At 36.8% G+C, this 17623-nt stretch overlaps 1 protein-coding gene across 1 annotated transcript in view; it reads right to left on the minus strand.

Moving 5' to 3' along the window:
- Nucleotides 1–1659: 1659 nt before the first annotated feature.
- Nucleotides 1660–17623, minus strand: part of WDR25 (WD repeat domain 25) — a 256478-nt gene continuing 240514 nt past the window's right edge. The window contains exons 4-6 of the mRNA XM_001374296.5: nucleotides 9417–9587; nucleotides 5165–5305; nucleotides 1660–1886 (exon numbers count right to left, since the gene is read on the minus strand). Of these exons, the coding sequence (XP_001374333.3) occupies nucleotides 1665–1886; nucleotides 5165–5305; nucleotides 9417–9587 (534 nt within the window). The 3' untranslated portion in view covers nucleotides 1660–1664. The remainder of the gene's footprint in view (nucleotides 1887–5164; nucleotides 5306–9416; nucleotides 9588–17623) is intronic.

Here is a 17623-nt window from a genome sequence, read left to right on the forward strand (position 1 = left end):
GTGTGTGTGTGTGTGTGTGTGTGTGTGTGTGTGTATGGGGATATCCTGAGTAAATGTACAAAAGGTAGGAGATGACAAAACAAGATCAGAAAACATTCATGATTCTAACAATCAGAGTCAAATTGTAGAAGGCCTTAAGAAGGAGGCTAAAGAAAACATGATCTTTTCCAATAGGCTATGGTTAGCAAAGATTTTTGAGCAAAGAAGTAACATGGTGAAGCCAATGTATTAAGAAGATAATTTTGACTGATGTGAGGATGGACTGTGGGCGAGGGCCCAGAGGGAAGATAATTCATTACAGGGATATTATAAGAGTTCAAAGAACAAGTTATGAAATCCCAAATTAAAAGAAAGACTTCCTGCTGCCTTATAATATCCTTACTGTGTGTATATTCACTTTTTTCATGACAGATTTTTTTTTTCCCAAATGGCTGAGTATAACTATATGTGTTACTATCGTAGGTCTTTATTTTCATTACCAGCACAGTAAAAGGAGCTGCATATTTAAGTTGGATAATCAAATTCCTGGTTCTGGGTCAAAAGATAATGTTTATCAGCAAGAAAACCTCACTTGTTAATTAGCTAATTAATAACTGATAACTAATTATTAATTAGATAATATTCATAGTCCCCTACCTCTGCAAAGAAGAGAGGGAGGCACATTTTCTCAGCCCTTCTCTAGAGCCAGCCTTCAACCACCTCATATTATAAATAAGGAAACTAAGAACCAGAGAGGTGAAATGACTTGCCTAAGCTCACCTAAGTAACAAATAATTAAATAAGTATAATCTAAACTCACATAAGTCATAAAGAGCAGAGTCAGAACTAGGACCCAGGTCCTCTGACTCCCATGTCCAGGGCTTTCTCCACAACACCACTTCAATTGCAATTAACAGAAGACTTTAGGTACAGCAACCTTGTCAGACAGGTATTATCATTATGAAGATGTACATTTTCCAGTTACAAATCTGGGGTCCAAGGGGTAGGTAAGAGGCTCAGTGGATTGAGAGCCAGGACCAGAAATGGGAGGTCCTGGGTTCAAATCTGGCCTCAGGCACTTCTCAGCTGTGTGACCCTGGGCAAGTCACTTGACTCCCATTACCTAGCCCTTACCACTCTTCTTCCTTGGAATCAATGCTTAGTATTAATTATAAGATGGAAGATAAGCATTAAAAAAAGTACTCTATTATATTCTGTGTCATGTCATGCTTATTTGTCCCATAAAAAAAACTCATCTTCCCATCTGCATGCCTTTGTTCCCTCCACCAGAAATGCCCTCCTCCTTGTTAGCTGATCCTATTGTGAAATTCTCACAAGAACACCAATCTCTAAGAACAAGGAGGATGCCATTTTCCCTTTTCTCTCCCTCAGCACCAAGGACAGCATCTTACATATCAGGTTTTAAAATAAATTGATGCATTGACTGAGATGACTTGTACAAGGGGTAGGCTTATAAATGTCAGTGCTGGAATTCAATCCATATCTTCTGACTGCAAGCCCCGTGTTCTTTAATAAGCACCAATAAACATTTACTCTTTAATTATTCATAAAGAAAAAACAAAAACCTCATAAATACTACAACAGTCCCATGAGATAAGCACAGTGCTCCACTGTCCCTAGTGGCTTGACTAGCTTCTAAAATAAAATCACACACAGGTCTCCCTTTACTGCCAGACTTTAATATTTCCATTCCAGTCACACGTTGCTAGAACAGAGGGAACAACTGGATGAAATGTTGTGCCAACACATGCATGACTGTGTGCAGGAAAAGTACAAATGATCCTTGAGTTATGATAACTGTAGAAAAAGACTTTGCCATCAGCACTGCCAGTCACTAAAACTGCCCCATCCGGAGAACACTCACAGGCCACTGCATAGCCTTCTACCTGCATGGGTGGGAAAAAGAGAAGAATATGAGCTGACAAAAAATACAATGAAATATAGAGAGAGTGAGAAGCAACATAGTATGATGCAAAATACATTCTTTCAAAGTACTAATACCAACTAGCATTTATAAGGCTTTATGGTTTGCAAAGTATATTATATTCAGTATCACATTTGCAGTAAGTTACTTTATCTTCACAACATTTATCTTCACAACAACCTTGGGAGGCAAATGTTAATATACCCATTTTCAGATATGGAAACTGAGGCTGAGAATCATGCCCAGGGTTACACTCACTACCAGTAAGTGTCTTGGACTTGGATCAGATTTGAACTCAGGTTTTCCGAATTCCAGGGCCAGTGCTTTACCCATTGTGGCAGAAAACCCCAATTCAAGTCTGTCTGTGTCAGACCTAACCCTCTCTAACTGTGATCCCAAATGAGTCACTTTTATTCACCTAAGTCTCAGTTTCCTGATAAAAAAATAAAATCCTAATTCATAAAATGAATATCAATCTGCCACTCACAAGACAGCGGCCATAAGGAAAGTGTTTTGTGGACCTTAAAGCTATAAGGAATATAAATTAACAGAAGAAACAGCAGCAACAGCAGCAACAGCACCAATGGGTATACTTGGAATAACCACCATTCTGTGACCAATATCATGACAAAAAAAAAAATTTCATGGTGCATTTTTTTATATTTCCCAAAGTACTCTCTTTCACTGAATTCTCTCTTACAATGATCAATATAATTTTATAGCAACATCACTAATACATTGAATCCAAACCCCATTTAACACCTAAAAATTCCAATACGATTTGTTCAGTCACTTGCCAAAAATGTAAATTGTATGTTCTCTGATGGTCAAAACTAGGACTTGAGTGCTCCAGTGGTATTAATTTTCCTAAGTACCAGGCTTTTAACCATTCCATTTATAATACTGTCTTGTGGAATTAATTGACCCCTATAACATTGTATTTACTTGAGATATGCCTGCCAGGGAGGCACCACATCATAGTGGAAAGAGCAACAAATCTTGAGTCATATGACCTGGATTTAAGGTCTGGCACTGCATTATTATTTGCTTTTATTATCTTGAATGACTGCATGAAAATCTCAGTTTACTGATCTGTAAAATGGGGATAGTAATATGACTAGCATCATAGAGGAAATGGGGCATTAGAGATTTTTTGTATCCCTGAATTTATTACTACTTTCATTGCATTATAGTCCATAAAGGATGTGTTTACAATTTCTGGCTTTCTATATTTATTCACAATATCTCTATGTCCTAATACATGGTCAATTTTAATAAGAGTTCCATGTGGTGTTGAGGAAGGTGTATATTATTTAGCAGTCCCATTTAGAAGAGGCTATAAGTATTTTTGCTCTAGTTTTTCCTGAATCAATTCAATTCTATATTTTCCCTTTTGTTTATCTTTCAGTTAGATTAACCTAAAACTTAGAGAGGGGCATTAAAATCTCTTGACACTATTATTTTACTGTCTATGTCTTCCTATAATTCAGTATTACCTAAATTAATCTACAGATTTGTTGTCCTACAAATCAAATTATTAAAAGATCATTTTATAAATCTAGGAAAAAATAACAAAATTCATCTGGAAATTGAATCTCAAGGGAATAATGAAAAATGAAAAAAAATGAAAGAAGTGGGAATGAAAGGAACTTGGCATTATTATTATATCTCATAACATATTACAAAGCAGTGGTCATCTAAATTATTTGATACTGGCTTAAAAATGGAAAAGTTGGTCAGTGGAAAAGATGAGGTACTCAAATCCCAGAAGCAAATGAACTGTAACATAATGTGCAATAAAAGCAATTCCACCAAATTATGTGATAAAGATTCTCCGTTGGACAAAAAAGCTATTGGGAAAACTGGAAAGCAGTCCAGAAGAAATTATCATCCCATATACTATAATGAGTTCTAGATATATAAATGATTATGTCATAAAAAAAATAAGATACCATTCACCTATATGGATAGGAGAAGGAACCATATGAACAAAAATATTTATCACAGCATCTTCTGTTACAGCAAATAACTGGAAACCAAGTGAGAGCCCATCAATTAAGAAGTAGCTGGACAAATTGTGGCATCTAAATATAATGGCATATTATCATGCCAGAAGAAATGAAAAAGGAGACAAATTCAGGAAAACCTGGTAAGATTCATATGAAGTGAGACAGAGTAAAGTGAGCCTAACAAAGAACATAATTTATACAATTATTGCATTGTGGGGGCAGCTGGATAGCTCAGTGGACTGAGAGCCAGGCCTAGAGACTGGAGGTCTTGGGTTAAAATTTGACCTCAGACACTTCCTAGCTGTGTGACCCTAGGCAAGTCACTTGACCCCCATTGCCTAGCCCTTACCACTCTTCTGCCTTGGAACCAATACACAGTATTGATTCTAAGATGGAAGGTAAGGATTTTTTTAAAAAATTATTTCATTGCAAAGATTTAATAAAGCTGATCAATGAATCAATGTATGATCAACAAAGATGGCATAATCCTTATTGAAACGTGTTTCCTATTTCTTCGTGTTTAAGGCAAAGTTAAGTGACTTGTCCAGGGTCACACAGCCAGTAAATATCTGAGGCTGTATTTGAACTCAAGAAAATGAGTCTTCCTGACTCCAGGCCTTGCACTCTATTCATTGCACCACTTAGCTGCTACATGTTTCCTCCTTCTTGGCAGAGAAATGATGGCCTATAGGTGAGATACATATTTTCAGACACAGCCAATGAATAAATTTGTTTTGTTTGACTATACTAAATATTACGAGTAAAGACTTATTCTTGGCAAGGGTCCAGAGGAAGAGCTGTGAGAGGTAGTAAGGCATTGGAACAGTGATTAAAAATTTTAAATAAGAAAAGAAAAAGAGTGTTGAAACATTTAGAAAATAATCAGAGGAAAGCAGAATGAAGTTCAAAGGGGGCACAAAAAGCAGGGAAGTATTGTTGCTGTGTTAAAAATGAGATATCCTTAAAAAAAAAACATAACAAAGATTCACCAATTCCCACAATTCTCTTTTTTCTGTTCTTTGTATATGGAAATGTTAGTATTTGTTGATGTTAGTCAATTTTATATTTTTAAAAGGAAAATGTGAGAAAAAATCTCTACAATTAAAGTCAGTGGTTTGGGTGCTCCAATATAAGTCATCATAGTAAGAATGATTTATGAAACTCAAGTCCTTTGAAGGTAAGTGATTCTGATGGTTCCCTGAGGATAATAAAGGGAGAAATGAATAAATACCTTGTGTCCTTCATAACGTTTCTTTTTATTGATCTGATATGGCCTCAGTGCTGAAAACAATGCCATATAGTTTCCATTTGTCTGTGCCACAAAAACAGATTCTTTTGGATGTAGAGTGAGGCTAGGACAGGTAAACCGCTCCTAAAAATTAAGAAGGAATAGGAACAGAGGAAAGTTTTTCATACTGTTTATAGGTCATACAATTCAACACCTCCTGAGATAATGACTTATGTAATTTTTGTGTATTTCCTATGAATCTTGACTTCCCAACTAGACTGTGAACTCCTTGAAGTCAAGGAGCAGGTCCCTTTTTTTTACAATATCCCATAATACTAAGCATAAGGGGAGGCAAGTGGCAGGCACTTGACAAAGCAACATTCAGCACCCAGAGCACGGACCTTCAGTCAGAAGGTCAAGACCAAGCTGATCCTCTTACCAGCCCTCAGATGCTGCCTCCTAACCTCATTTTGCCCTCGGTTTCCTTATCTGTAAAAATGAAGATATTATAACTTGCTCAGCTATAAATATTTTGTTCCTGTGGTGCCTTTCCCTCTTTCTTCAGAGACTTAGATGACAATGGTGGGCACAATTAAGACATGACCCTGCTTTAGCCCATACAGTTGTGAAATTTTTAAAAGTTTTAGGACAGGGGGTATCAGTGGATTGAGAACTAGGTCTAGAGATGGGAGGTCCTGAGATCAAAGCTGCTCTCAGATACTTCCTAGCTGTGTGACCCTGAGCAAGTCCCTTAAGCCCTATTGGCTAGCCCTTACTGCTCTTTTCTCTTAGAACCAACACTCAGTATTGATTCTAAGATGGAAGGTAAGGGTTGGTTTTTGGTTTTGTTTTTTTTTAATTCTGGGAAAAGAAGATTTCCTTACATAGTAGTCCTCTATAAATCCATATGTATTTTGAAGAAAAAAAAAGTGACGAATGGATGAGACAAATTTCTCTCTGGCAATTCTAGATGAAGGAAAGCAGCAGAGAAACCTGATCCAGGAATCAAGAGATGTATTATTGTCCTGTCTTTGTGCTAACTCACAGTGTGACTTTGGGCAAGCCATTTCCACCCTTCTGGGGCTACTACTTAGTAAAATGAGGACATTAGTATTAAACAGACTAAGATTCCCTCCAGATCTGAAATGCTGTTTTCTAGGATCCCTTCTAATAAAAAGTACCTGGGCTTATATCCTGAACTCACTTTCTATCCTCTGCCACTTGTTATGAATCTGATGTTTGAACTCTCTGGACATCACCGCATCCACAGAGTGAGGAGTCTAGGCAAGATCATCCCGAAGGTTCCTGCTAGTCCTAAATCTATGATCCTTACTCTGTCATAATTCTGTTTCCTTCCGGCCATGATGTTCTAGGACTTTGTTATTTAGAGTAGATAGCAATCAGCAGTATACAATTCCTCAATTGCTTGGGCTATTGGTGGAATCCTTAGGAAACAAGGCTGAATGATGCTGCCATTTATAGTCACTCTACCATGGAAAACACTTTTTAAAAACCACCCTTTCCATTGTATGTCATTTCACTGACACAAATAAAAAGTCCCAAAGTCCTATAATAAATCAACGCATAAACACAACTTTTTACTTTACTGGGAAGAGGTTAAAACCATTTTTGTTGTTGTTCAGTCACTTTTGGTTTTGTCTGGCATCTCATGCCCCCTTGGGGAAGTCTTCTTGGCAAGTACTGGAATGGTTTGCCATTTCCTTCTTCAGCTCCTTTTACAGATGAGGAAACTGAGGTAAAGTGAGTTAGATTACTTGCCCAGAATCACACAGATAATAAGTGTTTGAGGCCAAATTTGAACCCAAGAAGATGAGTCTTCCTGATTCCAAGCCCAGTGCTCCATCCACCATGCCACCAGACTATATCCATGAATTAAATGGCCCACCAATCATAAAAGTGTATGCTCACAGGATTATAGATTTAGAGCAGGAAGTGACATTAGAAGTCACTGGTGCCCTCATTTTTATGATGAGGAAACAGATCTAAAGAGGGAAAAATTACTTGCCAAGGGTTGGGAGGTGTATCAGGTCTTCCTAACGTTAAGTCTAGCATTCCTAGTCACTCTGCTACATTTTCCTAGCTACTCTTAGTCTGAGGCAACCATTATTTAAAATGTAAAAAGGTAAAAATGTAAAAATTAAAAAGGTAAAAAATAAAAATATTTCCTAATCATGGAACGACTTAATGAATTTGTACAGGATAAGAAGAGCCTAGAAAACAGTACTCAGTAATTACAACATAAATGGAAAGGCACACAAAGAAACAGAAAATGGATGTTGCAAATTACAAAAATCAATTTTTCCCTAAAGAAATAGTATGAGAAGATATTTCCTCCTGCACTTTTGTATAAGTATGGAGGAAGGGGGAGGGATAAAAAAGACATGAGGTCAGGTTTTTTTTTTTTAATGTACTGATCAGTTTGCTGGTTTTTTCTTCTTTCTTTTTTTAAAAGTATTATTTGTTATACATTTTAAAAATAACTATTTGTTATAGATCTTTAGGAGGGGGAAAGAGAAGGTACACAGGAGGCATTAAAACAAAAGATAGCAGGGGCAGCTGGGTAGCTCAGTGGATATAGAGCCAGGTCTAGAGACGGGAGGCCCTAGGTTCAAATCTGACCTCAGATACTTCCCAGCTGTGTGACCCTGGGCAAGTCACTTAACCCCCATTGCCTAGTCCTTACCACTCTTTTGCCTTGGAAGCAATACACAGTATTGACTCCAAGAAGGAAGGTAAGGCTTAAAAAAAAAAGATAGCAATAAAAGTCTTTTTTTTTAAAAAGTAGTGGCTTTAATGCCACTAATAGGTCAGCACCTCAAAACGATTTTTATAAGGGGGAAAAGATCTGTTTGTGCAAAAATATCTTAGCAGCTCTTTTTGTGATGGCAAAGAATTGAAGATTGGGAGGGGGTAAACAACTGGGGAATGGTTGAACAAGTTGTAGTATATGATAATGGAATACAATTGCTATAAGAAATGATGTGAAGAATAATTTGAGAAAAACCTGGAAAAACCTACATAAACTGATGCAAAGTGAAGTGAATAGAACCAGGAGAGCATTGTATATACAGTGAGCAATATTATGTAATGAACATTTACAATGATTTTGACAAGCAAATTCTCAAGGACTTAAGATAAATGCCATTCACCTCCAAAGAAAGAACCAATGGACTCTGAATATAAAGCGAGTTATATTATATTTCACTTTATTTCTTCACTATTCTTTCATTTGTTCAACTCTCATAAAAAATTAATATGAAAAGATGTTTTACACTATTTACATGTAAAATCTATATCATATTGCTCGATGTCTCAGTAAAAGGGGAGTGGGAGGGGAAAGGGAGACTATCTGGTCGAAACTTAAAGAAAATGAAGGTTAAAAAAAATTTTTTTTTCATAAAATTGAGTTAAAAATAAAATCCTAGTAAATTTTTTAAAAAGGAGTGGCTTGAGTTGTTCCTCATATCCAAAAGTCCTTTAATTTTTACCTTTTGATATCCTAACTGTCCTTTAAGGTCCAATTCAAATGGCATTTTCTCCATGATGTTTTCTCTGGTTTTTCCCTCTCCTAGCTAGAAAGTAGGATTTCCCTCAATTGATTGCAGAGTATTTTGTTACTCCTCTTATCATGTCTAATTATCATAATCTAATTTTCATTATACTTATCTCATTTCCCCCAACTGGCTTGGGAGCTCCTTGAGCAAAGGAACAAATTTTATTTATCCTAAAATCATAGCCCAGCACTGATACAGGGCACCAAATACAATGGGGATTTAATAAACATTTATTTTATGAATAAACTCATTGATATCAACTTAATTGAAAAGCTTATTCTCATTCCTAGCTTGCATCTATTCATGAAACATTTTAATAGCCTGTACAATGTGCAATGCACTATATCCAATGCAGAGAAGGCCTAACTTCCAATAAAAGGTTCCTGACCTCATAGCCTAGTAGCAGGATATGATGCACACACAAATAACAATGACACATAAATGCAGCACATGAGGTACAACATGAGAAGAAAATTTGTTACCAAACGGGAGATTTAGGAAGGGAATAACATTTGAATTGGGCTTCAGGGGGGTTGAAAACAATTTCACAGGCAATGAGGAGGTAAGCATGAGATTCCAAGTCTAAGACACCATATAAAATGAGATACGGAGCCAAGAAAGCCCAGATTGTGTTTAGGAGAATCAAACTCTTCAAGATGAAAGGTGCCCATATGACTTACATGAAAGATCTGATTAGAGACTTTGGCAGCGCTGTGGAAGTCCCATGCGATGATGGTGCGATCGGCAGAATCACGGCTTACAGAATCTGTGCTACTCAGGAACTCATTCCCATCACGAAGAAAAAGGATGTCTAGGGTTTGTTGGATTGAAGCTTTGTAGACCTTGATTACCTGCCAAACAACATGCACAAGTTACATAAAGGTTTCCAGAGAGACCAGAGAATACTAGACAGAAATTCTACTAGCCAGAGGAGAATGCATCTATTGAATGTGGCAGCAATTTCCCCCCACCCTCAAAGTATAATAGAACCTCATTCTCATGTGGCACCTTGAATGTGTTCATCCTTCATCCTCCACATCTAGCCAAGATCTGTCATTTTTCTTTCCAAAATACCTCTTGTATCAGTATCCTTCTTACCATTCCCATTGTCACCATTCTGACTGAGACTTTAAGTACCTCTTACTCAGGCTAAGCTAATTACATCTTAACAGGTCATTCTTCCCATTCCCTATGCCCTCCAATTCTTCCTTCACGTTAATACAACTTAGTCCCAATTTTATTCATTTATAGTGGCCAATTCTCATATTCATCATAAAATATTTATGTGATTTCTAGTTACCCAGTTACAAAGTTTTATTTTTTTAGAAATTGTATTTCTTTTGAATGAAATGACCTACAAAAGTCCCTTCCAACACTGAGATTTTATGAAATATTGCCTATAGTGAGTAGAATTGGCTTCCATACCAGCTGGATGACAAAAATTTGCCACTCATTATTAGAAAAATAGTTCAGTAATTTTTAAGGTCTCTTCCAATGAGGCCATTTCTAGATTTGAAACATCTCTTATTCATCTTCTTCTTTCTTCTGACACTACCACTATCCTGGCTCAAGACCTTATCACTTCATATCTAAACTTTTGAAATAGCCTCCTAGTTAGTCTCCCTGCCTAAACTCTCTTCCCCACACAGTCTGTCTTCCACTTAGTTATGAAAAAGATCTTCCTAAATAAAGCACAGGTCACCCCTCCCTCCAATCCCTTACAAAAATCGGTCCAGTGGCTCCCTATTACCTCTATGTTCAAATATGAAATCTTCTGTTTGTTTTTTAAATGTTCTTCATAATCTGGCCTCTTTCTTCTTTTCTAGTCTTTTTAAAATGTACTTATTCTCTTGTACTCTATAATGCAGGGATAATGGCCTGCTTATTGTTCCTCAAAGAGCATCCAAACAATGCTCCATCTCCCAGCATTGTACAATTGCAACTGCTACCCAGCATACCTAGAATTTTCCCTCCTAATCTCCAATTTCTGTTCTCCCTGGCTTCTTTTATGACTCAGCTAACTTCTACCAGAAGTTTTCCCAAGTACTACTTAACTTTAGTGCCTTCTCTCTGATATTATCTCCAATTTATCCTGTATGTATCTCATTTATACATAGTTGTTTGCATGTTGTCTCTTCTTTTAGATTGTGAGTTCCTTGAGGGCATGAACTGTCTTTTGCCTCTTTGGACTTAAATTTAAACACATTGCTTAGTACACAGTAAATGCTTATTGATTTGTTAGTGTTATCTGATTCTAGAACTTTTTTCCATGTGCAAAAATAAAATTACGGCAACTCTTTTGCAGTAGCAAAGAACAAGAAACTAAATGTTCAAATGAAAATGGCTAAATTATTTCTGGAAGAAATGATAAATATTCAAAAAAGAAATGATAAATATGAAGAATTTAGCAGATATGAAAACTCAGATAAATTAATGCAAAATAAAATGAACATAATCAGAAAAGAATATTCACAATGACTCCAAAAGTGTAAATATAAAGAATAACAGCTGAAAAACAAACAAAATTCAATGCTTTGAATTATATGACCAAGTGTATTTTTAAAGACAAGATATGAAATGCCTTCCACCTTCTTTGAAGACATGAGAGATGATGGAAGTTGAAGAGAAGAGAAGAGAAAAAGAGAAGAGTGGAAGGCAGGGGAGGGAAGGGGGAGGGGAGGGGAGGGGAGGAGAAGGGAGGAAAGGAGAGGAGAGGAGAAGAAAGGAGAGGAGGGGAGGGGAGGGGAGGGGAAAGGAGGAGAGGGGAGGGGAGGGGAGGAGAGAATTCTTTATTATATTATATTCTTTATTATAAGGAATGGCTTTCCTGGAAGGGCAGGGGAGAGGGAGGAGAATATGCTGAGGAATGTAGGTAATGTTTAAAAAAAAGACATCTATAAAGCATTTTTAGAAGGAAATTATCTTTTAGCAAGTAAAGAATATTTGGTGTATTGCCTTCAGAGAGTGTAGATTTGTACAGAAAAATGAGTACTACATTTAAAATTTAATAGTAATAAAAGCAAGTAAACAAAAAAACAATTTTTGTTTCTTGTTTCTATTCCCATGTGAAATCGATATGTGGCAAATCTCACTAAGCACCAATAGGTTTGCAGAACAAGCTGTGGCAAGGTTTATAATAGAAAGCATTTGTTTAGCATTTTTTTTCCTCTCACAAGATAAAATCCCAGGCAGAGGTGCCAACCAGCTCCCTCTTTACACAATTCTATGACTCTTCCGAATTGCTAATTTAATTTGGCTGTTAGCAAACATCCTGACAGAAGGGCACTGGTACTGTTCTGTTAATGAGGTGCTGATAGCAAACTTCTCAGGGGGATGGAAGCAAAGGAACCCAGTTAAGTGCACCATGGAATACTAGTACTCTTTGCAGCTGGAATCCTTTGGCTGGACTTTACCATTTCTGAATCATTCTATAGAAATTAATAATATGGAGATCTTAAGAATAGTTTACCAGTTTAGGGTTAGGAGTTAGCAATTTAGTTGTTGTTACTTTAAATGTGATATCTTTGTCTAGTGACCAAAAAGAAGTCATCTTCCTCTGGGATTCTTAATTTTTTAGGCTCCTTTTGGCAGTCTGATGAATCCTATGGACTCCTCAGAATAATATTTTTTAATGCATAAAAGAAAATATACAGGATTGCAAAGGAAATCAATTACAATGAAATATCACTATATTTTTTTAAAGTTCATAGCCCCCTAAGTTAAGAACTCCTGTACTTTGTAAATCTTAAAATTTCTTAGACTTATGAATGTTGGAAATTTCCCCATTGGGAAATTTCATACTTGAAAAATTTCCTACTGATAGTAAGAACTCTATTGGAATGTGAAAACCCTTGGCATGGGAGGGTCCTTCTCCTCCCTACTTTTGACTACTTTAGGACAGAAACCTTTTGCTAAACAATGGAAAGGGTTTTGACCTATGCTTAAGCATAGAACAGGAAGTTCTTTGAGTCATGATTGATTTTAGAATTGATACAATAGAGATACTTGGAATGACAGAACCAGGTCTTGGAACTTACAATCTCCACCCTACTCAGTCTAACAGGATTTAGGAAGGGCTGTAGCATAGATCAAGATTTAATTATTTGAGAATATGACCTTCAACAGACATGTGCAAAGCCACAGACCTCTGGGCGGTCCTGGGTTAAACTAGAGCCACCATTGGCACAGGGGAGACATCGACAGTGATTGGTAGATGTGAGAACTGAGGGGAGGGAACTTAGATGGTTTCCTTAAAGATAGTGGGGTTTGAGGACAGAGGGAGGAGAGTTTTTTTGCTCTGAGAGGAGGTTGCTCTGTGGGAAGACCAGGAGAGAAGCCTGGCTCTGAAGGAGGAGAATTCTCTGGAAACATTTCTTGAAAGGAGGCTCTCTTGAAGGTGGAGCCTGAGGTTGGCATGAGAAGCCTTAACCTAGAGAGATCTTGGGTGAGTGATAAAACCAACTGACTGATTTATTCATTCTTATTCCTTTCTTACTTTCTCTCTTTTTCTATTGATTAATCAGTGTATTATAAATTAAATTTCTCTATAAAACCCAGTTGGCTTGGGCATATTCATAAATTGGGAATATATTCCCTGGCGACCATCTTATATTTATATAAAACCAAGACACAGTAGAAAACATATTTCAGCGGTCATAATTGTTATATATTTCCCTTGCTCCCAAAACATTTTAATTATCACAACTTGAGAACTAAAAATCATATTAATCTTGAGATTCCCGTTATAAATGAAAAGAAAATATCAAAGAAACTTGCAACAAAATGGAAGAATGGTTCACAGGTTCTCCTTAGAAGTCAAATAAAGGAGATGTCAGAATTTTATCATGTGTGTAAAGGCATCACAGGATACTTGATCACTTCAGATTATAGTGACTATGATATGCATTTTCAGAAAGACTAATTAAGTAAATAACTGGAGTTCATGAATAAACATTGGGTATAGAGGAAGAGGAATGCTATAAAGAATTGGATAAGATTTTTGAAATTAAATCAAAAGATACTTATTTCTTGATTACTTCAATGCAAAGGTAGATATAGAACAGTAAACAACAAAAATCTGTTGGAAAACATGGTTTAAATATAGAAATGAGAGGCCAAAGGCTTATAGATTACATAGCAACTTCATACCTATATATTATTAACATTTTCTTTTTTTAAAAAATAGTTAGAAGATGCTAATAATACTGCAAATGGCAAAGAGCATCATGAAAAATGAAATTGTGTTACTAAAGGACTCACTTCATGTACCAAAAGGGGCATCATTAACAAATCTGCTATTTATATGCATTCAGACCATTAGCTTATTAAATAAGAATAAACGATAAAATGAGAAGAAATAAAATGACTCCAATCTGATCTATTTAAACAAACCATTGATGTGGGAAAAGAGATAAAGGACAGAGAGCAACATAGACTATCATCACTTGTTAAAGGAGTTTAACCAAGATAAATCAACAAAATATGAGAAGAACAAAATAGCTTAGGCTCCACAGCAGTGAAACATGTGATCTTGAAAAATAAAAGAATATGATAGCACTGTGCCAAACTGGGGCGATAAACATGAAGAATACTCTGGACCTAGATAGATATAATTGAGTGGAGAATTTTCATTCATTTACTAATCAGCACAGGTCAAACTTAAATTAACAAGCAGCAGATAAGACATAAGAACCATAAAAATAGGAAATACAGCAAGTATACCTGATACTATTCTTCTTTAGTGACTGTTTTCATTGCAGAAGACACCTGAAGTATCTACTGAGTGCAAAGCCTTATGCTGGGTGCTGAGGGAATGATACTATGTTTGAATAAGACATAGTCCCTACAGGCAATTCAACTCAATAAATATTTATTGATGATTTGGTATATACAGATGTCTATATGTAGTAGTATATGCTGAGAAAGACATGGAGATTTGATCAGACATAAGCTCTGTCCTCATAGAGTTCATGGAACAGAGCATTATGCTTACTAGATGCCAACCTCATAGAGCTGTCTAATGAGCACTCTGCTCTATTTCCATGGCTGAATTCATGACCTAAATAAAATATGTAGCCAATGAGTTTTGTTCAGTACCTTTTCCTCCAAGTCTATCGCTATATGGACTTGTTAGAGCAAAACAGGGTGGACAAAACAAAATACGATGTCACCCATGTCTGTAATCCTGAGTACTAGAGATGAGGCTGGTAGATTACCTGAACAACTGAGTTCTAAATTTCAGCAGAGCTAAGGTCAACAAAGTATCTACATGATGTGAGCTCTTGGGACAGGACAACCACCAGGCTAAGAAGGGATGGACTACTTTAGGATGGAAAAATAGTAAGTTAAAACTTCTGCACTAATTGAAATTGAGATAGGGAGGAGCAAGAATGAAAGGGAAGGAAGGAAGGAAGGAAGGAAGGAAGGAAGGAAGGAAGGAAGGAAGGAAGGAAGGAAGGAAGGAAGGAAGGAAGGAAGGAAGGAAGGAAGGAAGGAAGGAAGAAAGGAAGGAAGGAAGGAAGGAAGGAAGGAAGGAAGGAAGGAAGGAAGGAAGGAAGGAAGGAAGGAAGGAAGGAAGGAAGGAAGGAAGGAAGGAAGGAAGGAAGGAAGGAAGGAAGGAAGGAAGGAAGGGCATAGTAAAGATCTTATTATGTACCATGTGTTATATTCAACATTAGTGGAAATTCAAAGATAAAAAATTACAGTCTCTGCCTTCAAGAATCTTATAGTCTAGTAGACAGGATGAAGATGGCATAGGGGATTCTGAAAGAGATCACTTTAGTCTGGGAGAGATCAGAAAGGTTTTACTGAAAAAGTAGCATGCAAGATGAAAGAGAGAAGATTTTCTTTCTTTTTTTTAAATCCTTACCTTCCGTCTTAGAATCAATACTGTGTATAGCAGTAAGGGCTAGGCAATGGGAGTTGAGTGACAGGGTCACACAGCTAAAAAGTGTCTGAGACCAGATATGAACTTAGACCTCCTGTCTCCAGGCCTGGCTCTCAATCTACTGAGCCATCCAGCTGTCCCCAAGAAAAGATTTTCAATAGAGAAAAAATATGTTTAAAAGGGGAAGGAGTGCATTTCCCCTAACAAAGAACAAGAACCAATATACTCATTCAGTATTTTAGTCTGATCTTTTTTTATTAAACATTTTTATTTAATTAATTTAGAATATTTTTCCATGGTTACATGATTCATGTTCTTCCCCCCCCCCATAGTCGACATGCAATTCCACTGGGTTTTACATGTGTCATTAATCAAGACCTATTTCCATATTACTGATAATTGCACTAGGATGATCATTTAGAGTCTACATCTCCAGCCATATCCCCATCAACCCATGTGATCAAGCAGTTGTTTTTCTTCTGTGTTTCCATTTCCACAGTTCTTCCTCTGAATGTGGAGAGTGTTCTTTCTCATAAGTCCCTCTGAATTGTCCTGAGTCATTGCATTGCTGCTAGTAGAGAAGTTCATTACATTTGACTTTGACACAGTGTATCAGTCTATGTGTACAATGTTCTCCTGGTTCAGCTCCTTTCACTCGGCTTCAGTTCCTGGAGGTTGTTCCAGTTCACATGGAATTCCTCCAGCTCATTATTCCTTTGAGCACAATAATATTCCATCACCAACAGATACCACAATTTGTTCAGTCATTCCCCAGTTGAAGGACATCCCCTCATTTTCCTGATCTTCTTACTAATGAAAGTGGAGTTGTCCAACATTCTTTTCCCCCTTAAAGGTGACCCTTTTGTGCAATCTTCTTTCCTTCAAGGATTCCTTTTGGCCATATCTGGGAACATTTCAGACTTAAGTAGGAATACCCTCTATGACATCACTGACAAGTGCTCATTGGGCCTTGTGGATCTTAAAACTTCTCAGACTGTACCTTAGAAGATTTGGTCTAGCTATTCCCTATTGTAACAATGAAGATACTTAATCAGGAATGTATTGAGAACTTTTAAAATTACTCCACCCTACTCAGACAGTGCCTTAGGGGAAGATAAAGTTGCAAAACTGATTGAACAATGAAAAGTCCCTAACTCATACTTATAGTGAAGCTAAAACCTTAAGCTAGGTCTATTTTTAGATCTAATACAAAAAGGTGCTCAGTACCTATAAAGGTTAAATTAGTACCTAAAAGGTCAAGCAACTAACAAAAGGCAAGCTTAACAAAAGAGGTGTGAAGTACTCAGTAGATTTATCTAACCAGAGAAGGTGAGAACAAAAGAAGATGAGAACTAAGAATGGGAAATCCTGGGGAAAAGCATCTATTGTGATTGGTAGATGTGAACATTTAGAGGAGGTGACATAAGAGAAAATTTTCCTCAAAAGGAAGGGACTTATTGAGTTGGAGGGAGTTTTTGGATTGGAAGTTAGTTGGAGTTCGGAAGTTTGGAGCTTGCTTGAAGACAATCTTGTGGTGATTGATAAAGACTGACTCGCTCTCCCTTAGGCTCCCTAGACCCTTTCTACTATTTTCTCTTTCTCTCTCTCCTTCCCTTAATTCCTTCCTTTATATTAACTAAAATCTCCATAAAACCCAGCTGACTTGGGTATTTTCATATTTGGGAATTTTCCCATGGCGACCACTTAATTTTAGATTTTAAATCAAGACACTAAAATTTATCTTTATAGTTTGGCCGAAACCTTTACAGTTTTGGCAATTCACAGTCTTGGCAAACCACATTTTCACGGTTACAGCCTCTATGTGAAGATCTCCAAGTATGTACTGCCTATTCCACTTTGAAACAGCTCTAATTGTTAAGAATTTTTTCTTTACATCAAATCTAAATGTACTTCCCCACTATTTCTGTCTAGGGCTCTTGCTTCTAACATCTGGGGCCAAAAAGAAGAGGTCAAATTCTATTTCCACAGGATAGCCCCTCA

The sequence above is a fragment of the Monodelphis domestica genome, chromosome 1, assembly GCF_027887165.1.
Source record: "Monodelphis domestica isolate mMonDom1 chromosome 1, mMonDom1.pri, whole genome shotgun sequence".
NCBI lineage: Eukaryota > Metazoa > Chordata > Mammalia > Didelphimorphia > Didelphidae > Monodelphis > Monodelphis domestica.